General features: G+C 43.0%; 2 protein-coding genes and 1 long non-coding RNA gene across 9 annotated transcripts in view; 1 reads left to right on the forward strand and 2 right to left on the reverse strand.

The window, feature by feature from the left end:
* Positions 1 to 21,468, reverse strand: part of LOC147797963 (uncharacterized) — a 236,968-nt gene that overhangs the window by 212,973 nt on the left and 2,527 nt on the right. For 3 of the 6 annotated variants that reach the window (XM_087141802.1, XM_087141801.1, XM_087141809.1), the window contains exons 3-5: positions 20,573 to 20,718; positions 19,724 to 19,877; positions 13,144 to 13,289 (exon numbers count right to left, since the gene is read on the reverse strand). Coding sequence is in view for 4 of the 6 variants with exons in the window: in XM_087141809.1 (XP_086997935.1) it covers positions 20,642 to 20,718 (77 nt within the window). In the remaining 2 variants the exon portion in view is untranslated. Of the gene's footprint in view, positions 1 to 4,849; positions 5,230 to 12,457; positions 12,606 to 13,143; positions 13,290 to 14,497; positions 14,859 to 19,444; positions 19,466 to 19,723; positions 19,878 to 20,572; positions 20,719 to 21,468 lie in introns of those variants that run through there. The other 3 variants (XM_087141807.1, XM_087141808.1, XM_087141810.1) reach the window with 3 other exon arrangements.
* LOC147797967 (E3 ubiquitin-protein ligase TRIM56-like) overlaps positions 1 to 21,468 on the forward strand; it is a 189,521-nt gene that overhangs the window by 148,036 nt on the left and 20,017 nt on the right. The window lies entirely within an intron of this gene.
* LOC147797972 (uncharacterized) overlaps positions 1 to 21,468 on the reverse strand; it is a 224,158-nt gene that overhangs the window by 61,053 nt on the left and 141,637 nt on the right. The window lies entirely within an intron of this gene.

Raw genomic sequence — 21,468 nt, forward strand, 5'->3', positions numbered from 1 at the left:
CTTCCAAACACTACTTAATCAGCCACCTTGTGCTGATGAGGCAGTGATTGACAGAATAAATGCCAACCCTATGCACAATGAGTTTGATGTCCCACCGTCTTTGGAGGAACTCATCACCTTGACCTCTATACTTCCTGTTGAGAAATGGGTGAGCTGCCTCAGGCCTTCAAAGATGCTAAAATTGTCAATATTTTTAAACGTAAAGGTGACCGTCGCATTTGCGGAAACAACCGGGGTATCTCACAGTTATCTATTGCCGGTAAAATCCTGGCTAAAATCGTCCTATTGCGCCTTCATATCATATCTAAAGAAGTGCTCCTAGAAAGTCAGTACGGCTTCCGCAGCAATTGGAGCAGTGTGGGTAGGATATTTGCCATCCGTCAGCTACAGGAGAAGGCAATTGAGCAAAACATGCCACTCTGTGCCATCTTTGAGGATTTCACGAAGGCATTCAACACTGTGGGGAGAGACACACTCTGGTGCATCCTTGAGAAGTACAGCTGCCCCCCAAAGCTGCTCGCAATCATTAAGGCCTTTCATACAAAGATGAGGGCAAGTGTCTCAGTGGCTGGTGCAAGATCCGAGTCCTTTCATGTGATGCATCGTGTCAAGCAACGCTGTGTGCTCGCACCCACCCGTTTTACTCTCTTCCTTACTGTGATTGAAGACACATCATCTGACCTCACCTGTGGCGTGTAGATCTGTACGTGGTCGGACGGTGGTCTTTTTAATCTTTCCAATGTGCGTTCTCATTGTAAGACCCTGGTGTGTTGTCTTCACGAGCAACAGCTTTTGGACGCTCCATTATCATCAAGAAGACAGCAGTACAGTACCAACCTGCACCTGATTGACCCCGTGAAACCTGTCATTTTGTTGGACGGGAACCCACTGATGACTGTGGTAAAATCATTGAAGTACCTTGGCTCCACCATAACGGTGGGAAACACCCTAGATGCTGAGCTTGAGGCCAGGATAAAAGCTGCCATTGCCTCGTTTTCAAGTCTGAAAGACCGGCTTTGGAGTCAGCGTGGCATTTGACTCAGCACAAAATGTCGGGTATACATGGCTGTGGTATTGAGCGCATTGCTTTACTCGGCCAAAACCTACACACTCTACAGAAAGCACATAAACAGGCTCTCTGCCATCCAGCTAAGGCAGCTTCGTACAATCCTGGGTGTCTCCTGGAGGGATAAGATCACTAATGTTGAAGTTCTAAAACGAGTCAACATGCCTTCCATTGAATCCATTCTGGCCCCAATGCAGCTTCGTTGGGCTGGTCACGTCCAACGTATGTCTGATGACCGCATCCCTAAGGCCCATCTATACGGCGACCTCTCTATGGTGAAGCGAAATCGTGGACGACCCCTGCTTCGCTACAAAGACGTGTTGAAACGCAACATTAGTGTTGCCGGTCTCCCAGCAGACTGGGAACGTCTAACCCAAGATCGTCAGACATGGTGGGCCCTAGTCCAACGGGGGGCAGAACGGGTTCAAGAGGCTTGGGTGTGCAGACAGGAGGAGTGGCGTGCACGCAGGCATGCCCATGCTGTGGAGACACCTCATGCCGGCATCGTCTGATAAGACGGTCCGACTACTACTACGTCATATGTTGTATTATTCATGACCGTACCCAGCTTGCACCCAGATAGCGTCTCCCTATCCATAACTTCATAAATATGCATATGTGTGATGTGAAAGGGTTGTAGCTTTGCATGTGTTGCCGCTGTATTGAAATGAATATATACAATACACTCATTTCAATTTATGATTGGTGGTTGGGATGAAAGCGCTGGAGTGGTTGTAGTTTCGTGATTGCTTGGTAGTGGCATGATCGCAGCACGGTTGCGGCAGTACATCTGTTATTGGCATGACAGCAAATAAAAAATTCAAGTTAAAATTTATGCAAGTTCAGTATTTTTTTTAATTTACTGGAATTCTTATACATCAACTCATTTTCCATAAATTAAGAAATACTCCATTGTAAAATCAGCTTGTTATAGTAGTTCTGGCTGAGGAATGGACTTCTTTTGTGGTTACTATTTATTTGTGAAAAAAGTTTCTCACGCAATCAGGAATTGCTCAAACCAATCTAGCATTAGAATTGGCAGGAAAAGCGTTGTCGCCACTCCAGTCGATCCCATGAGTTTAAAATTCAAAGCTTACATTTCGGAAAAAGTATCTAAACACACACAGTGCACTATTGGCCAGTTTCAATGAAATTGGACATTTTCCAGATGTAACCCGACTGAACAACTTCGCAATCCAAAACTAAAAGAAAAAGGCTGTATCATACATATTTCGATACTTTAAGACGGTCATCTTGTCAGCCAGGCACTACAGCCAGTGCGCTGCCATACAGTGTACATTTGTGCATGTACATGCACAAAGCTGGAGCGACGGCTCTGTGTGTGCAGTGGTTAACTGTTGTCAGTTACCTTTGCCGTCTGCGGTCACAAGCCCTGCCGAGATAATGAGGTCAATCTGGGGTCAGGCTTATCATGCTTTGGACCAGCAATGCAAGGTAAAAACTGCAAAGCGTGTATTGAGCATCATATGCCAGGTTCATCACTTATCGTGTTAGAGTGACAGCTTAAATTCTGACCTGTACTGTACAATTGGTCACTCAAGTAGCATGATTAGAGGCTCAAGTTCATCTGCTGGTTCATGTTGCTGAGGCTGGAGCTAGGATTGGTCATTCAAGCCTGGATGGTTAGAGGCTCAAGTTCATCTGCTGGTTCATGCTGCTGAGACTAGAGCTAGGATTGGTCACTCAAGCCTGGATGGTTAGAGGTTTAAGTCCACCTGCTGGTTCATGTTGCTGAGAGTAGAGCTACAGTACATTGCGATTGAAAGTTAACCACTACCAGCCGGGGACTCCGGGATCGGAGCCGTATGGTTTATATGTGTGGCCGGGGTCTCCGAACTCGGACAAAGGAAACAGGGCCCTGTAACAAAAGACCGTACTCCGAACAAAAGACCAGGCTGCTGGGCATGACCGGAATTTTTCACTCTCAAAAGTGGTGATAATCCAGCATTATTTTGAAACCGTATACCAGGGTTTGGGGTATTTAGAGCAAGCGGATTACCACCGGGGACAAAAGCTCTCCACCACCGCAGCGATGAGCCACACAGCACCGCTGCATGCTAATCTGGCCCCTATTGAAAAGAGGTCAGCAGTGCACTGAGCCAGGTTCGTGAACAAAAGACAGTTGTATAACACCGCACAATCTGGGCTCTGTTTACAAGGCTGCAGGCCTGGCTGAAATACTCGGGTGTCAATGAAGGTCACCTGTCAACTTAGAGTAGTGCCTGAAGATAAGCGACTGTTAAATGGAATGATGAATTGTTGAAGGATTTTGAGAACAGAAAAAATGATAGTCATGCCGGCCCAGCATCCTCAACGTTGAAAAATGCCCCGGTCCGAAGTGGATAACACCAAAATGGAAAAATTTTTTCACATTTCTTCTCTGCCCAGGGAATTCCTTTTCATTTCACAAATTATGAAAAAGTTGGCCAAAAGTGGGAAAAGATTTTCACACTTTTCCCCACAAATACAAAAAGATTTTCATAGATTTTCCCACAAGTGAGAAAAGATTTTCACACTTTTTCTCACAAGTGGGAAAAACATTTTACAGATTTTCTCTGGCAGTGGGGAAATAATTTTGCAAGCTTTCTTCATTAAGTAGTATTTGTGCACATACATGTTTACATCAGGAAGTTTTTGATCTCTGTGGTTTCAAACATGCGCATCTCTGAATATGGAAAGTAGAGGAAAATAAGTCTGAGAGAAAAGTTCTTCAATTCTCAGGAATATTCAGATTACTTGAGGAAGACAGCATTAAAATTTCAACGCAGTATGTTTCTCGGTTTTGAGCAAAATACAATGCGACAGGCGAAATCAAAGCTGGCTGGGGGTTGGAGACCAACACTGAACACTGAACAGCTGAATGACAGTAGATTCCAGTTATAGCACTCTCTTAACCCACTTGGATGGATGCTCAACATGTGCACCAAATATGTGCAAATGTACAGATACATGCATATGTATCCACATGTCGTCTTGTATGTGAATTGCATTTACATGTATTGGCAGATGTATGTACCGTGATTTCGAATAAATGCCTTTTATCCGGTTATCTAGACGCTAATCAAAAAATATCACCAAATCTCTTCAAAAACCGCCACGGGACCTCGTGCATGCTGCACCTGCATCGTAAAGCACAAACTGCATCTACACCTACCGCTACATCCTGACTGCTACTGCATGCCAATTCATGGACAGTCCAATCGCTGACTTTTTCCAATAACCATGTGACCACAGAAAGTGTCATGTCATCAGAAGCCCAAGTGAAAACAGACCCGGTATGTCACACCGAACACAATCGACGAAAAGACTAGATTTGCTACATGAAGATACATGTACAATTTAAGCAGTTGATTTGATTTATCAATCAAAAGAAACCATTCGGTAACAAAAATACTAAATGTAGTATTTCAATGTTGATTGTTTTTGTGTGCCAAACTACACCACGAGAATAAATAAAAAGTGGTCAAATAGCCCATGTCGCCACAGCAGTGCTTTGTGACTTCAAGACTCGGGGACTCCAGTTTAATTACTCAAAATCCAGACAACTTTTTAAAAATTTATTCTCTCACATTGACCAGTGTTTATTTATGATAATCCAAGAAAACAACTGCACCACACAAGCGCGGCTTGCAGTGGTGAGCACATCCTCGCGATCGCGCTGCAAGGACCGGACGGCTCCGCCAAGGAAATCGTTACTAGACTACAACAGCACACTCCACGTGGTGAGTTTGCCCCGACCGGCCCCAAGTGCAGCGCAGCCTGCGTAATGGACTCTTCACTGCATAAAAGGCGTGCACGTGTGGCAAGTGTGGAACATTTCTCTACATAATGCTTCTCATTTTCGCAAGTTTCTGAATAATTCTCAGAGCCTTTCGCACTGCTTTCGCAAAATTTTTACACTGTTTTCGAACACTATTTTTTTTCCTCAATGTTTTTGCAAATGTTCAAGTTCAACAGCTGGTTTGTGCCTGTATCCATGAACAAGACATTTCAACCCTTTTATAATAACAGGATATTAGATAGAGCTATTCAAGCCATTTCAATGGGATACTTACATCAACATATAGGTCAGAACACCTGGACGGTCATTCCCGAGATGGTTTGCCGGTGAAAGGAACTATAGAAGACAAAACCAGTGAATTCTGATGAGAAAAAGAAAAAGAAAGGGGTAAATCTGTGTTAATTAAGAAAGTTACGCCTAAAGACAAGTTTGATAAATGTCAACCAAATGATGAAGAGTATAAAGAGAAAAGAAAAGAGAAGAAAGAATAAGAAAAAAAGCACCATGCTGCTACTATTTATTTTCAATGGGGATAGGAACAGGATCAAGAGTTTCTGTGCAGGATGGAGGTATTGATAGTGAAGCACAATCCTGCAATTGTAGAGATCAATCAATTACCCCAACACGGTGCCTCTACAGGGGGAGGGTGTGCAGAGAGAACCTACGATGCCTCCAGAGGGGGGAGGGGGAGCAGAGAGAACCCAGGAGGCCTCCAGGGGGGGGAGGGTGTGCACAGAGAACCCACGATGCCTCCAGAGGGGGGAGGGTGTGCACAGAGAACCCACAATGCCTTCAGAGGGGGGAGGGTGCACAGAGAACCTACAATGCCTCCAGAGGGGGGAGGGGTGTGCAGAGAGAACCCACAATGCCTCCAGAGGGGGGAGGGTGTGCACAGAGAACCAACAATGCCTCCAGAGGGGGAAGGGTGTGCACAGAGAACCCACAATGCCTCCAGAGGGGGGAGGTGTGCACAGAGAACCCACGATGCCTCCACAGGGGGAAGGGTGTGCACAGAGAACCCACGATGCCTCCAGAGGGGGAGGGTGTGCACAGAGAACCCACAATGTCTCCACAGGGGGAAGGGTGTGCACAGAGAACCCACGATGCCTCCAGAGGGGGGAGGGTGTGCACAGAGAACCCACAATGCCTCCAGAGGGGGGAGGGTGTGCACAGAGAACCCACAATGCCTCCAGAGGGGGAGGGTGTGCACAGCGAAACCACAAGGCCTCCAGAGGGGGAGGGTGTGCACAGAGAAACCACAATGCCTCCAGAGGGGAGAGGGTGTCCAGAGAGAACCCACGATGCCTCCAGAGGGAGGAGGGTGGGCACAGAGAACCCACGATGCCTTCAGAGGGGGGAGGGTGTGCACAGAGAACCCACAATGTCTCCACAGGGGGAGGGTGTGCACAGAGAACCCACGATGCCTTCAGAGTGGGGAGGGTGTGCACAGAGAACCCACGATGCCTCAACAAGGAAGTGTGCAATCAGGCAAGGAAATCAAAGATTTATAAAAAAGTTAAATGCAAGACCGTCCACAGGTCAGCTTATAAGTCCTTTAAACCACAAAATTTCAGAGACTAATGTTGCGCACATTTCAGTGAGTCCGTAAGCAGCAAGCACGGCAAATGGCACACTTACTGTTTCTCTGATGGAAAATTTGCTCAACGCTTCAGTGACATAACAATGAAAAACTGTGTGAGTGTATTACCATTAGAAAGGTTAGTAAACTTTAATTTCTACTCTAGTGAATTTAAGTACAACTTTAAAGCAGCTCTATAGGCCTTTTGACAAGGCTGCCATATCTGTCTTGTTCCATTTTGGCCCACTGGAAATAATGCAACTTGACATATTGATAAAAGGGAACAGACCAGTTTGTTACATTGTTTTAAATGGTAGAAAAGTAAACTGACTGCCCTGTGAGAGAGGCCTATGAAGCAAGGCCCCAGTTTTTAGCAGTAGAGTGCTTTCAAGTACATGTACACTTTACTTTAACAAGACAAAATAAACGGCAGGGGTCAGTGCCACAGTGAACACTTGACAACTTAAACATGATTAGCGGGGGGTGGGGTTAGGGTAGGGGTGCACGGACAGCCAGTGAACATGGGACAATATGACGGTCTAACCATGGACCATGCTGGAAAGCTGAACATGATTAGGGGGGAAGGTGTGCACAGAAAGCCAGTGAACGGGGGTCAACATGAGGGTCTCACCAAGGATCATGCTGGAAAGCTGAATGTGATTAAGGGGGAACGTGTGCTCAGAGAGCCAGTGAACGGGGGGTCAACATGAGGGTCTGACCAAGGATCATGCTGGAAAGCTGAATATGATTAAGGGGGAACGTGTGCTCAGAGAGCCAGTGAACGGGGGTCAACATGAGGGTCTAACCATGGACCATGCTGGAAAGCTGAGCATGATTGGGGGGGAGGTGTGTACAGAAAGCCAGTGAACGGGGGTCAACATGAGGGTCAAACCACGGAACATGCTGGAAAGCTGAACATGATTAGGGGGGAAGGTGTGCAGACCTGCCAACCTTTAGAATCGCAAAAGTGTATTTGAAGGTTTCAAAATGTTTATTTTTCAATAAAAATGTGTATTTTCCCAAACAAACAGGACAGACAAGCTTACAAGTACTTTTGCGTGACTACATACTATTTGAACTTTAATACTAACTCATGCAGGGTTAAATGGACCTTATAATTTCCTGGTGTTGCTCACAGCAGTTGCTTTCTTGCATTTACGCAACAGTTCATTTTGGTGTTCACGTTGCTGCCATGGCCTGGCTGTGGCTTGGGTGTATATTTTGTTTGTGAGAGAGTCTGACAGGACTGCAGTGCTTAGGCTGGATCTTGAGTTGGTCGCATTTTTGCGCACTATGCTGAAAATTCTTTCGTCTTCAGCATTGCTGTGGGAGATGGACAGTATTGTGAGAACCAGCTTTGACAGGTGTTGATACTTAGTTGACTGGTTGCTTTGCCCTTTTTGATATGGGAAGTATCAAGTCAACTTTCATCTGCTCTTTTCTCCAACAATGAGCCCAGTTCCCTATCAACCTGGTAGTTTGCAAACTCTATCTCCAACTGGTCAAGTTTGTCCCCTATGATATGAAATCTCTTCACAAAATACAGCAAAAGCGGAAGAGAAGCCTACTGCAAGTTGTTTGTTGACATTTGCCACCTCTGCATGTTTCAACATCTCATCATTCAAAGGGATTGTTCTGTTGACGTATTCATAGACGGTTATGAAATACTTTCTGAGAGACCTGTAGAACTCCTCCAGTTGACTTGATGTGAACTGGCGACTACTAATGAAGCCTCTAATTTCTTGACCTAGGACTAGGTCTGCATTTGCTTTTTGGTTGTTTGGATCCTTGTACTGGCATTCCCTCAGGTCTGATAAAGGTTTGAGGATGACTGGTCTCACGAATCTCAGCATAACATCTTTGAGAAAACCATTCAGTTTCTCATGAAGCACTTGTATCATTGGTTCATCTCTCTGAAGTTCTAAATTCAGATGGGTGAAGAGTGGTAATACATGTTTTAAAAACAAACAATAAAGTTTATTGCAGTCATCCAGAAGAGTTGCATGGATGTTTGCAGCTTTTATGGTTGCACTCTTGTCAGACTTTGGAATTGAGGCTGCATTACCAGTTGATTTGGTAGTGGTTGATGTGGTGCTTTGCTTTGCTGTTCTCTTGAGGGGAACTGCTTTCTTTCCTAGGACTGCAGCTGTACTCTTGGCCACAGGAGTTGATGTAGGTTTCTTCTCGGGGATTGTGTTTATCATCAATTGCCATGGCAAAATCATTGCTGCTGCTCTATGAACTGTGAACTCACGAGCTCTCTCCAGTGCATGATGCTGTTGTAACGCTAGCACTCTCTTTGGTTTGCTTCGATTTCTGTTTCTTTGGTTGATTTCAATCATCTTCATTCTTTCGTTTCACTGACCCATGACCAGCTTCCTGCTTGAATTATTCTAGCAATGCAGGCCACTGTTCGACCAGTCACCGGTGCACACATTTTAATATCTTGTGATTTTCTGTGCCACACACAGGTTCTGCACTCCTTTCAGTTCTTTGTGGCGCTTGGACGACTTCTCCAAATAATAGCAGATGGAGATCAGTACATCAACTGCAGTGAAAGGCAAAATGGAAACTCCTTTTTCTGCTGCCAAGTGAAGACGGTGGCAGGGGCATCCAAGAACAAATATATCTGGATTCTCTATCCTCACAAATGCTGCTACACCTGCATGAATGCCCATCATCACAGATACGTTGTCGGCGGAGAAGCAAATGCAATTCTTCCATGGGATCTGCTTTTCTTACAAGGCTTTGTTGAGTGGTTAAAAGATGTTTTCCCCTGTTGACCTTTCTTCAGTAGTAGCGATCTCCACTAACACACCCATAACTTTGTTCACTGTTTCATCAAAGTAGCAAACGACAACTGGATATAGCTGTTCTTCAGCACCCCTATCAAAGCTACCATCTGTTGACAAGGAGAAAGGCATTTGTCTAAGTTTCTGTGTGATATCATCTGGGGAAAAAATAAAAGATACAGGAAAATGCAATAAGCTTTTAGCAATATTTTCAATGAGTTCAATTGGCAAAATGTGACCTCAATGGTATTTACTGAAACTCATTTTGTTTAACTGAGCGCAGAAATTACAACACACAAAGCACAAGGTTTGAGGATCAAAAATTAAAAAAAAAATTAAGTAACACAGCTACACCTCAAATGGGGATATGTAGAAAAATCCCACAAGACAGTAAGTTAAAAAGTGCAAACAGATTATGGTGCCTAAGCAGGTGCATGTCGTAACTGCAAGGGGTCGTTTAATCAGACACAGAAATGACACAATCCCATCTTCATATACATGTCTTGGATTCCAATTGGCACTTTAGATTGATTCATGCTTTTACATGATTTACAAACCCATCAACATTCTGAACATACATCCATTATGCATTTAGGCATCAATTTTAATTGATTGACTGAAATAGAAATGTTGGCCGCAAAGGCCTAGGCTACAGCTACATCATCAATCATGCATCATCATTGCATGGCACTGAATTAAAATTCACAAAAAAATCACAAACAACTTGCATGCATGGCAAGTAAAGCCTAAAAAAAATCGCCAACCCTAGTGTTTTTATGGCTTTTTCTAAAAAAAAGTTCTGTAACTGCCCGACCCTGAAAATTATCACCGACCCTAGAATTGTTTGGCTTTTGTTTTTGTTTTTATGTGTTTATGTGCACTAAAAGTGACTGCATTGCATAAAAAATTGGACATAAAAATTTTGAAAAACAATTTAGCACCCGACGCACCCTATTTGTCTGTGACCCGTTAGGCATACATGTATGCCAACCAACAATTTTTTTAGACCTAATTTTCCACAAAATCCACTGATAAATCCAAATGCTAAAACAAATTAATGTTACTCACCTTTAGTCTGTTCACCTTGGTGTCGTGCAATAGCGTTAGTTTTTGTCCTACTATAAGCAAACTGGGATGCAATTTTGCTGTCTGGAAACATCGTCATCACTATGTCTGTGAAATCATCCGACGACGTAAATGGCAGATTGTGCAAAACTACGTAATCTGTCCAAAGGGTCTCGGCTCTGATGGTGCTTAAATCTTCAGAAGAGATGAACTTTCCAATGCTGTGGGTCGCATTCTTTGTTTCAGTATGGTTTCAGCAATGTCACGGTGTTTACTGCTTTCAATGTGGCGAGATACATCATAACTCCCACTATGTGCGATACTAAAGTCAGACCTACACAAAGTGCAATGAGCGTAATGTTTACCTCTCTGGGAAGTTAATATGAATTCAAATTTCTCTGTATATTCCCTTTTCAAAGATTGCTTCCGTTTTGGGGTGTCCTTTTTAAAAGTCGAAGTCATCTTCATTCACACAGTTTTTACGTTGGGAAATTTTTTTGCATACACATGAAGGTACACTCCACAATGCAGGCCGATCGGTTTGGTATGCAACGTTCCGATTGGTCAATGCGTGCGCTACCAGGGACATGTGTACATCGCGTACACCACTCGCAAACGCTCTACTTTACAAATTCGCAATATCAAACTGCGTGACATGTGGATTAGTCTTGCTTGCAGCCGCTTTAGCTATTTTAGCTTAGATTTGTGCCCTCTTGTTTTCTGTCCATGTTAAAATTATCAAAATCCGTATTTTATGGTGATAAAAACATATGGTCGTATTTCCATAAATTTTTGGTACAAAATACCCCAAAATCGTACAGGTTGGCAGGTATGGCAGAGCACTAGTGATGTGGGTCAACATGAGGGTCTAACCAAGGACCATGCCGGAAGCTGAACCTGATTAAGGGGGAAGGTGTGCTAAGAGAGCCAGTTAATGTGGGTCAACATGAGGGTCCTACCAGGGACCATGCTGGAAAGCTGAACATGATTAAGGGGGCAGGTGTGCTAAGAGAGCCAGTTAATGTGGGTCAACATGAGGGTCCTACCAGGGACCATGCTGGAAAGCTGAACATGATTAAGGGGGAAGGTGTGCTAAGAGAGCCAGTTAATGTGGGTCAACATGAGGGTCCTACCAGGGACCATGCTGGAAAGCTGAACATGATTAAGGGGGAAGGTGTGCTAAGAGAGCCAGTTAATTTGGGTCAACATGAGGGTCCTACCGGGGACCATGCTGGAAAGCTGAACATGATTAAGGGGGAAGGTGTGCTAAGAGAGCCAGTTAATGTGGGTCAACATGAGGGTCCTACCAGGGACCATGCTGGAAAGCTGAACATGATTAGGGGGGAAGGTGTGCACAGAAAGCCAGTGAACGTGGGTCAACATGAGGGTCCTACCGGAGACCATGCTGGAAAGCTGAACATGATTAAGGGGGAAGGTGTGCTAAGAGAGCCAGTTAATGTGGGTCAACATGAGGGTCCTACCAGGGATCATGCTGGAAAGCTGAACATGATTAAGGGGGAAGGTGTGCACAGAGAGCCAGTGAACGGGGGTCAACATGAGGGTCTGACGACGGACCATGCTGGAAAACTGAACATACAATCATACCATTTCACCACAAACGTTGAGGACTCATTTTCCAAGGAATGCCAAATTTTCTTTTTCCGATCTCGATGTAGATTTCCTGCCTCTAACTTCTTCCATGTCTAGTAAAAGTGCCAATTCTCACCCTATCTACATGCAACTTCAATGGAAAGATTGGAGAAAACTGAAAACATCCCCAGAATAATCAACAGAGGTTTTAAGTGCCGCGCTGCAGCATAGGAGACTTCCATTGTTAGAGAACAATAAAGTCATGCATTCATAGTGTCACTGCACTGAATGGTACATTCTCTTAGTAATTGTATTGATGGCTTCAGAGAAAAACAAGGTCATGTTCTCGTACAAGCCACAGTGCTGTTTGCTACATTTAGTAGTATTTTGTAGCTTTCAGTAATAGGGTTAAGGCATCCCCTTTAAAACACCCATTTCTTGTGTTTTATATCAACTTTCATAGGTACAAAAAACACATTAATGGTACACTCGGGTTTCTTTACATTTTGAAAGAGATCATTTGAAAAATCCTGAAATCAGGAAAAAATCCTGTCAAATCTCACCCCTGAGCCTTGCAGTGTGCTGTGCAATGCTTTGTGATTCCAACAGGTGCTAAATGGAGTCAGCACCAGAACATTCACTAGTACTGCAGGCAAAGAAGTAGACGAGTCAGGATACTCACTCATGCCATACTCCAGTCAGGCATCAATGCTGTGGATGTAATAAGAAATTCAAGGCTCAAGATACAATTGAAAGCCTATTAGTACAATGTACGTATCGGCTGCACCATGAAGCGACAAAAAAATGACAGTTTTGGTGCACCACAAAGTAATGTACCGCCTCAACTTTGTTCACACAATACATCAGTTCATGATGCAAATGACTGCATGCATGTAACAAGGTTGTTGGGACTTTACAGATGACCTTGTTGTAACAGAGACCTTGTATTATTGGAAAACAGAGAAAGCAAAGATGAAGGGAAACCTAACACTTTTCTTGCTATATTAATTTAAAGCAAGATATGTTGGATTTTAAAAATCAATGTTTGACAACATGTACATCCAACTGAGTTCAATTTGACTCAGTGACTCTGAATTGAAAGGTTGATGATGTTGCTTTGTTGCACTATAGAAAACATTTTGAAGTGTTGTTTGCCTTTTCCGATGAGTGTACCATTCAATGGTGGTTGGCCAAGAGCCATGTACTCTGAAAAAAACATCAAGAACAAACTGGAAGAGAAATTGTCAACCTTAGAGTAGTGGAAGAGGATCCAGCGAGGACAGCAGGTACCAGACACATCAAGGAGGAATCTCCAGCTCTATATGTACAGGTTTGTCTCAATCAAAGGATGGTGACGGCACGCATCCTGTAGTTGGCTTTGGGGATGTTGTCTCACTGTTGAACAAATGACAGATACTAAACAGTCAAGGGCTGGTGGAGAAATGCCTCAAGGGTGAAGTGCACTAACCCAAGCCGCATTGGAAGCAGTGCAAATTTAACCCTAAAAGAGTAATTGACATTTCTTCCCGATATATCGCTGCAGTGCATTTATTCAGGGGCTGAGCCTATAGGAATTTTTAGAGTTACACTTTGCAGTCATTTTTTAACCAATTTTGGAAAAACCATACCATTCTTTCACAGCACTGATGTATTTTACACTGGGGTATTCAATGCACATGGCCAGACTGAGTATGCATACAGCTTTGTATTTCCAATGACAGGTAATGACAAAACTACAGGTATATGTCTGACTGACTTCAAATTTCACATTTATGATGAGAGTTTTTACATGCATACCAAGGTTAATAAAAGAAAATCCAGTATGGCACAGCCAAGTTCTTGGGAAGGGAGAAATCCGGCTGTGAGATGGGCTGAAATAACCTGGCACTTTGAGGAACCTTAACCCTAACCCTCCTCAATCCTTCACCTGTTGGAGGATTGAGGAGGGTTAGTGTTAACAAAGTTCACTTGATAACATTCAAATTGACATTACTGGAGTTTCTCACACAAAATAAATTTTTTGTCTTGACCCTAGTCTTTCTGTTACTGTTCAATTTTGGTGGGTTAAGCGATTACAACATATACATTTTCAATCCTTCACACAAAATAAACTCCCCTTCTCACCCTGACCCAAAACGTGATAGTTCCTAAACCTAGTCACCACAATTTTTAAATGGCTTCCCTCCACTTTCTTGGGCATTGACATGATTGAGGTCTTTTTCAGTCAGTCATTTCATCAACTCAGCCATCAAACGGAAGCATTCAAACCCAGGGAGTAAATCCTGACCTACATGTACACTTCCACCACAGTCCGTCCATTTTTTGGGCCAAGCCATCTTGTGTTTCAGGTTCAGGATTTTGCTTCCCTCTATTTTCTCGTTCACTGTGGACCATTTTTCATCTGCAATCTTATCAACTCTTCCCCTGGATGGAAGCACCCAAACCTGGCCTAAATTTCCAAACCCCCTCCATTTTTCGGCCAAACAATCTCATTTTTCAAAAGAAACTGTGGGGCAACTGTTTTTATACTGATGAGCTCAGCAGAACTTATCACTTTAATTAGTGCACTGCAACCTTCAGATTTAAGGGATCCATACTGAACCCACGTGAATTCCACAGACGGGGCTCTCTTGATGTTACATTTCTTTGGAGTTGACAATATGGCAGATGAGAGGGGCGCGCTGTTTCAGGTTCAGCAGGATTTTAGCCACAGGGACAGTAATGGAAATGTTGATGGAAAATTTCAACCATGGATTTGAAAGACCTGGTAGAGTTTACAATGCATGCACATGGAACACTGTTGGCGGTGATCATAAGATATAAAGCAAAGCAAATGATGCATCTGTAGATTTTCCTTCCTCAGATTAACCATCAGAATAGAGAGAAAACCGACTTGACAATCCTGGCCCAAGATGTGGTGGAGTTCATTTGGCTCAACATTCCAACTCAAGGAGTGGTCAGTGCCTGCAGCCAACAAGAAGAAACTGAGTTCAGGGATAAACTGCTGTGATGTATCAGTGATGCCACAGACATGACAGAGGATGATGGTTGCCTATACTCTTATGATAGTTCAAGGGAGATCAAGATAAGATTCTCAAACTTGGAGTGCCTTTGGTTTTACTATGGTAGGATCAATTGATACAACGTCAGATGACAACTGGTAAAGCTCTCCAAAGTATGACACTGAGTATATCCTAGTTACTGTATTAGCCACGAGAAGACTGGTCACAGACAAGATGTGATCCGGTGTGAGTTTACAAGGTCAGTGTCCTGAGTAGGAGTGGTTTCATTCAGGATGCATCAGGGGGAGTTAGGAGCCAATCCAACTACCCATTGCTGTAATGAATGAGACTTTTACAGACAAAAGCCTCTGTTCAGAACAGGGTCCATAATACATAAGGGGGTTACCTGATCAAGAAATGTTGATGTGAGCTTTTGTCCTGAAATAGAATACATGTACATGTATGTATACTTCAATAATACAAATTTGTGTTTTATAATGACCTTTTAAATGAGATCTTTCCCACTGGAAAGAAATTGAAAAAGAAAAGTAAATTTAATTCAAACAAATCCACAATATTAATCCATCTCCTTCACCACACAAGCCAGTTCGACCGATCCTTTTTTTCTTATGTGCCAACGACCCAAATTGATGACGCTAGAGATGTTATATGAATAGGGTAATACCATAACACATGTATTTTCAGCCCCATTTCCAACAGGGGCTATTCTCTGTAAAACCCTCGGATTGGGTGCTCTCTTATCAACATTTTGGTGGAGTTTGCCCTCTTTGGTTAACCCTAAGAGAGGGGCCAAGAGAGGGCCAAGCATTCCCAACAGTGCTGGCCCCTTTTGTGGTAATGACACTTCACTGGTTTACAAATGATTTTATCCTCAGGCAAACCTGAATTCTCAGTTCTGATTGGTTGTTCCATGGCAACAAACAGTGTGATACATGTATAACTGTATTGCACAGTTCATATCAACCCAGCGTAATGCACTGTTCTAACTCAATTCATTGCGCTATTTTTAGGCTAAGCAATCACATCTGCTTGCTTCATGACATATGTTTAAGCCATCAGAAATATAGTGGATAGCACACTATTAGACTGTTAACATTGAAAATCATAGAAATATAAACAAAGAGCTGTTCCCCCGAGATACCGGTATGAAGGTATTTCTTATACTACAAAACAAACTTGGACGAGTTCAAGAATCTATACACGTGTGTTTGATGAAAATGTATGGCTGAAAGCTAAAAGTCAAGGTGGGTGCACCTAGGACAAGTTTCAGTGATAACAATGTACGTGTAGTTAGGCACATGTCGTCCCAATAATGGCTGGTAGAGGCCTCTGTACAAAATTCCAGATGTACATGTATACGTAATTTCCTGTCTTTGGAAAGGATGGTCTTCCACAGCCTTAAATTGGAAAGAAAGGATCCTGTTGTGACTACAGTGTACTTTGATCAGCGATAGTTATGTGATCAACAGATTCTATTTGAATTGATCAATCAATCACACAGGTCAATCAATTAATCAATCCATCAATCAGTTAATCAATCCCCCCCACAATGTCTTCATACTAACAACAGGGAGAGGGCAACCTGACAAATTAAACCCCTCCCCCTAAAAGAAGAACTTCAAGACAGTCTACAGGCAGGGGTGAGATTAGAGGAAAATGCAATAGCTAGGAAAAAATCACCAGAAAGTTTGAAGGCTCCACAGGAACAAAGAGTTTATAGCGTACAGGTATCATTTGAGTTTAAGGTACCTCTTCAAATACACATTTCTTGTTATTAAAATTAATTGAGAAACACCTTATTGGTAATCTCAGCACTTTCCAAAATTTAAAATCCACATGAAAAAATTCCTCAAATCAGGAAAATTCTGAAAAATCTGAAATCATGAAAAATCCTTTTTTCAAGATGTATTTTTGCATTGAGCAGATGTTAATTATATATAACAGGTTTTGCCCTTACCCAACGTATATTAATAAGCAATGTATGCTCAGTGCTTGTCTGAGAGCGTGCGAAAAAAAACCTCACAAGCTTACTCGGGTGGGACTTGAACCCACGACCTCCTGCTTACTAGTGCAGATGTCTTAACCACTCGACCACCGAGCTTGCCGGGGTCGGCTGGCCGGCCGGTCGGAGCCAATATATGATAATAATTAATATATATATTTATATATAATAATATATGTTGGGTAAGGGCAAAACATGTTACATATAACGGAAAATCCTGACAAATGTCATCTCTGTACAGGTGATCTTCTTCCAAATCCCATTTTCCCTGATAATGGTCAAAGTTTACAACCTTCCTAGTCATATGATTTTACATTGACAAAGGTTCTGCATATGTAGTTCATGGAGACAGTGAGCACAGAAAAAGGCACACTTACTGTTCCTTGGATGGCAAATTTCCTTGTCCTTTACAGTAACAATGGAGATCTCCATGCATGTGCAACCTTCACAGGGTTCTCCACGGGCTGTTTTAGCAGGGCAGACTGCCCTGCCGAAATTTTGGGCCGCCCCGCTAAAATTTGTGCCACCCTGCTGATCTTTTGAGTAGTGTATTTTTCCCTGAATGTCTCCTTTCTCAAGATTTTAATAAAAAAGAGGTTTACTGCAGTTTGTGGATCGAGTTTGAGTTTACCGACAACGCTTATGATGTACAGACAATGGTGATCGTTGGCTGCCTACCCTTATGCATAGTCAACCTTGTGTCCATCGCGTGTGTTTTGCACATGTACACGTACATTGTACTGCGCAAGCATGTACATGTACACGCAGTGCATGTGGCTGGTACCCACGACGCAACATTGTTTTGCGGGGTGTGTGCGGACACCAATGGAAGAACAGTGCCATGCATGAGCAGCCCCCATGCTCTGCTCCAATGGAGGGGTTACTTCATTTTTATGACGCGAGCTGGAAGTTGTAAACTTATCTTTGCCTGAACATATTTCTTTTCTCCTTTTTTATTCAAGGGCGCATTTGGAGGCTTGTTTTTACTCTACCTTTTCACAGTCAACTGATCATTAAGAAAACCGCATGCTCTGCTCATCTCAAGCATGTCTCAAGTCACTAACATGAGGTTCTGCTAAAAATGCTCCGAAAATTAAACTTGTTGTCATCAAATCTTTTGATGAAAAACTTCCGCCTGAAGAATATCCTAGCCAATATTTCACGTTGTAAATGCAATCAGATTTGGGGCCAAATTACAGACGAAAGTGGGCTGGAAATTGCCCCAGAATGCACCACAGAGCATTTAGAATCCAAAATTCTCTGGGGCCCCAGACCCCAAGCCGTAAGGACTTCGCGCTCGCAATTTTTTTACCGCCCTACCAAAGTTTTCGGCCGTGGAAAACACTGCTTCATAACACAATCACCAGTAAAGAGGGCTCTAGGTACATGTAAGCATAATTTCCTGCTATAGTAAGCACAACTTGGAACCTGGTGCCATGAAATTGGTACCCGGTTCTTAGAGAGCAGAATGTGACAGTATTGCAAGGATTAGTGCAGTATTGAACACTTGACAGCCTCCTATGATGGGAAGGGGTGCAGAGACAGCCAGTGAACATGGGTCAACATGGTCTAACCACGGACGGTTCTTAGGAGTGGAGAACTTGACAGTATTGCAAGGATTAGTGCAGTAGTGAACACTTGACAGCCTCCTATGATGGGAAGGGGGTGCAGAGACAGCCAATGAACATGGGTCAACATGGTCTAACCACGGACGGTTCTTAGGAGTGGAGAACGTGACAGTACAGCAAGGATTAATGCAGAATTGAACACTTGACAGCCTCCTATGATGGGAAGGGCGTGCAGAGAGAGCCAGTGAACATGGGTCAACATGGTCTAACCACGGACGGTTCTTAGGAGTGGAGAACTTGACAGTACTGGAAGGATTAGTGCAGTAGTGAACACTTGACAGCCTCCTATGATGGAAAGGGGGTGCAGAGAGAGCCAATGAACATGGGTCAATATGGTCTAACCATGGAACGGTTCTTAGGAGTGGAGAACTTGACAGTACTGGAAGGATTAGTGCAGTAGTGAACACTTGACAGCTTACTATGATGTTAGGGAGTGCAGAGACAGCCAATGAACATGGGTCAACATGGTCTAATCACAGACCGTGCTGGAAACCATGCTGAACATGTAGCCGGGTCAGTCCATGCAGTTGGGACACGATATGAAACGGTGTCAAATGTTACATGGGTTCCATAAGAATGAACAGTTATTTCCCTGCATGTGGATTCCAAATTGACATTGTTATACATCCTGCAAGGCTGAATACCGAGGTGTGTGTTAGTTTTACAGAGTAAATGACCTACTCTACAGGTCATGACAGGTGGTAAAAGTTACCCATGTAAAAAGGACACCGTCACAAATTGTGCCCCAACTTCATGGAATGACCCAGCCATATTATTTCAACCGAAATATTGATTATTCATCTTCCACAAAATTTCAAAGTTCCTTTTGCCCATCTAAGGGACGAAGCAATTAACTTGTACATGTGTTGTAAAAGTTAAAGTTCTCACCCAACATGTAGCCTCATGTACTGCTCTCAACTTTAGAGGAGAGATTGGAGAAAATTGAAACATCCTCAAAATAATCACAGAGCCTTAGAGTGCCCCCACAGCTGCTAGAGTCCACGGCATACATTTGTGTTTGCCTAAAGGCACGCCTTGAAACACCCATTTCTGGTGTTCTATATCAACATTTATCCCTAAAAACTACCCTAATGGTAAACTCAATATTTTGAAAGAGATTGTTTGAAAAACCCTGAAATCAGGAAAATCCTGATGAAAAATCTGAACAAATCTCACCCCTGCAATTTCCAGTGTGCTTCTGTGCAATGCTTTGCAATTCCAACAGGTGTGGTATGGTGTCAACGTCAGAACATTGGCTGGTACTGCAGGCAGAGAAGTAGATGAGTCAGGATACTCACTCAGATACCCACACCACTGTCAGGCATCAGTGCTGTGAATGCGATAAGACATTCAAGATGTGGGTGCTAATCTTTGCTGCACTGAACGGAATTCTTTTAATTATGAACCTGATGGCCTTAACATTATCAAGGCTTTGCTGCACAGAATGGAATTCTTTCAATGATGAACCTGATGACCCTAACATTATCGAGGCTTTGCTGCACAGAGCAGAATTCTTTTAATTATGAACCTGATGATCCTAACATTATCAAGGCTTTGCTGCACAGAATGGAATTCTTTCAATTATGAACCTGATGACCCTAACATTATCATCGCTCCAGATACTTGTCTTCATAATCTATCAGTTGCACCACAAACCGGTACAGCAACAACCAGATTTTGTACACTTGTTATGACAGTTGGTGGTGAAGCAACTATCCAAACGACGATATGCATGTTGGGACTTCACAGATTACCTTGTCTTAACAGGGACACTGTAGTCTAGCAAAGCAAAGATGTAAGGAAAACCTAAAATTGATCTTGCTATAAGCAGGATACAGTCATAAATCAATGTTTGACTGTATCCCATTTAAACTTGTCTCGTTGACTCTGAGTTGAAGGGTTATATTATATTTTGAAGTGCTGTCTGCCTGTTCTAAAGAATGTAACATTAAATGCTGGTTGGTCAAGACCACATACTCTGGAACAAAATAAAATAAAGAGCACACAAGAAATGAGACTGTCAACCTTAGAGTAGTGGAAGAGGATCCAGCGAGGACAGCAGGTACCAGACACATCAAGGAGGAATCTCCAGCTCTACGTGTACAGGTTTGTCTCAATCAAAGGATGGTGATAGCAGGCATCCTGTAGTTGGCTTTGGGGGTGGTGTCTCTCTGTTGAACAAATGACAGATACTAAACGGTCAAGGGCTGGTGGAGAAATGCCCCAAGGGTCAAGACCACTAATCTCTACAACTATCTCCGTGCCACATTGGAAACAGGAAAAATGAACAAAGGGTGAAATAAACTAATCCAAGCCCATCAATTTAAAGTTCAGGGCTCAATTACATGCAAGCCATCATTACTGGAGTTTTTGAAACAAAAATCAAGTTTTTGTTTTGTCCCTACTTTTTTCATTTGTTTTCAACTTTTTGTAGGTTAGCTTAAATTCAACCCCAAGAAAGAACAGCCCACTCACAGCAATTTTTAAAATGGCTTCCCTATACTTTCTCATTCACTGTGGACCATTTTTCATCTGTAAACTTATCAACTGTTCCTCTGGATGGAAGCACCCAAACCTGGCTTAAATTTCCAAAATACCTTCATTTTTCAGCCAAACAATCTCATTTTTCAAAAGAAACTGTGAGGCAACTGTTTCTGTAATTAGTGCACTGCATCTTTAAGATAGATTTAAGGGATCCATACTGAGCCCTTGTGAAGTCCACAGGTGGGAACCCTCTCTTTATGAACCATTTCTTTGAGGTTGACAGTGCGGCAGAGAGGGGCACACTATTTTAGGTTCAGCAGGATTGTTTAGCCACAGGGACAGTGATGAATATGTTGATGGAAAATGTCAACCATGTGAAAGATGTGGTAGAGTTTACATGCAAATGGCACACTGTTAGCGATGATCATAAAATATGT

This window comes from Acanthaster planci, linkage group LG10 (genome assembly GCF_054643075.1).
Source record: "Acanthaster planci isolate LZ-2023a linkage group LG10, COTS_SCS, whole genome shotgun sequence".
NCBI lineage: Eukaryota > Metazoa > Echinodermata > Asteroidea > Valvatida > Acanthasteridae > Acanthaster > Acanthaster planci.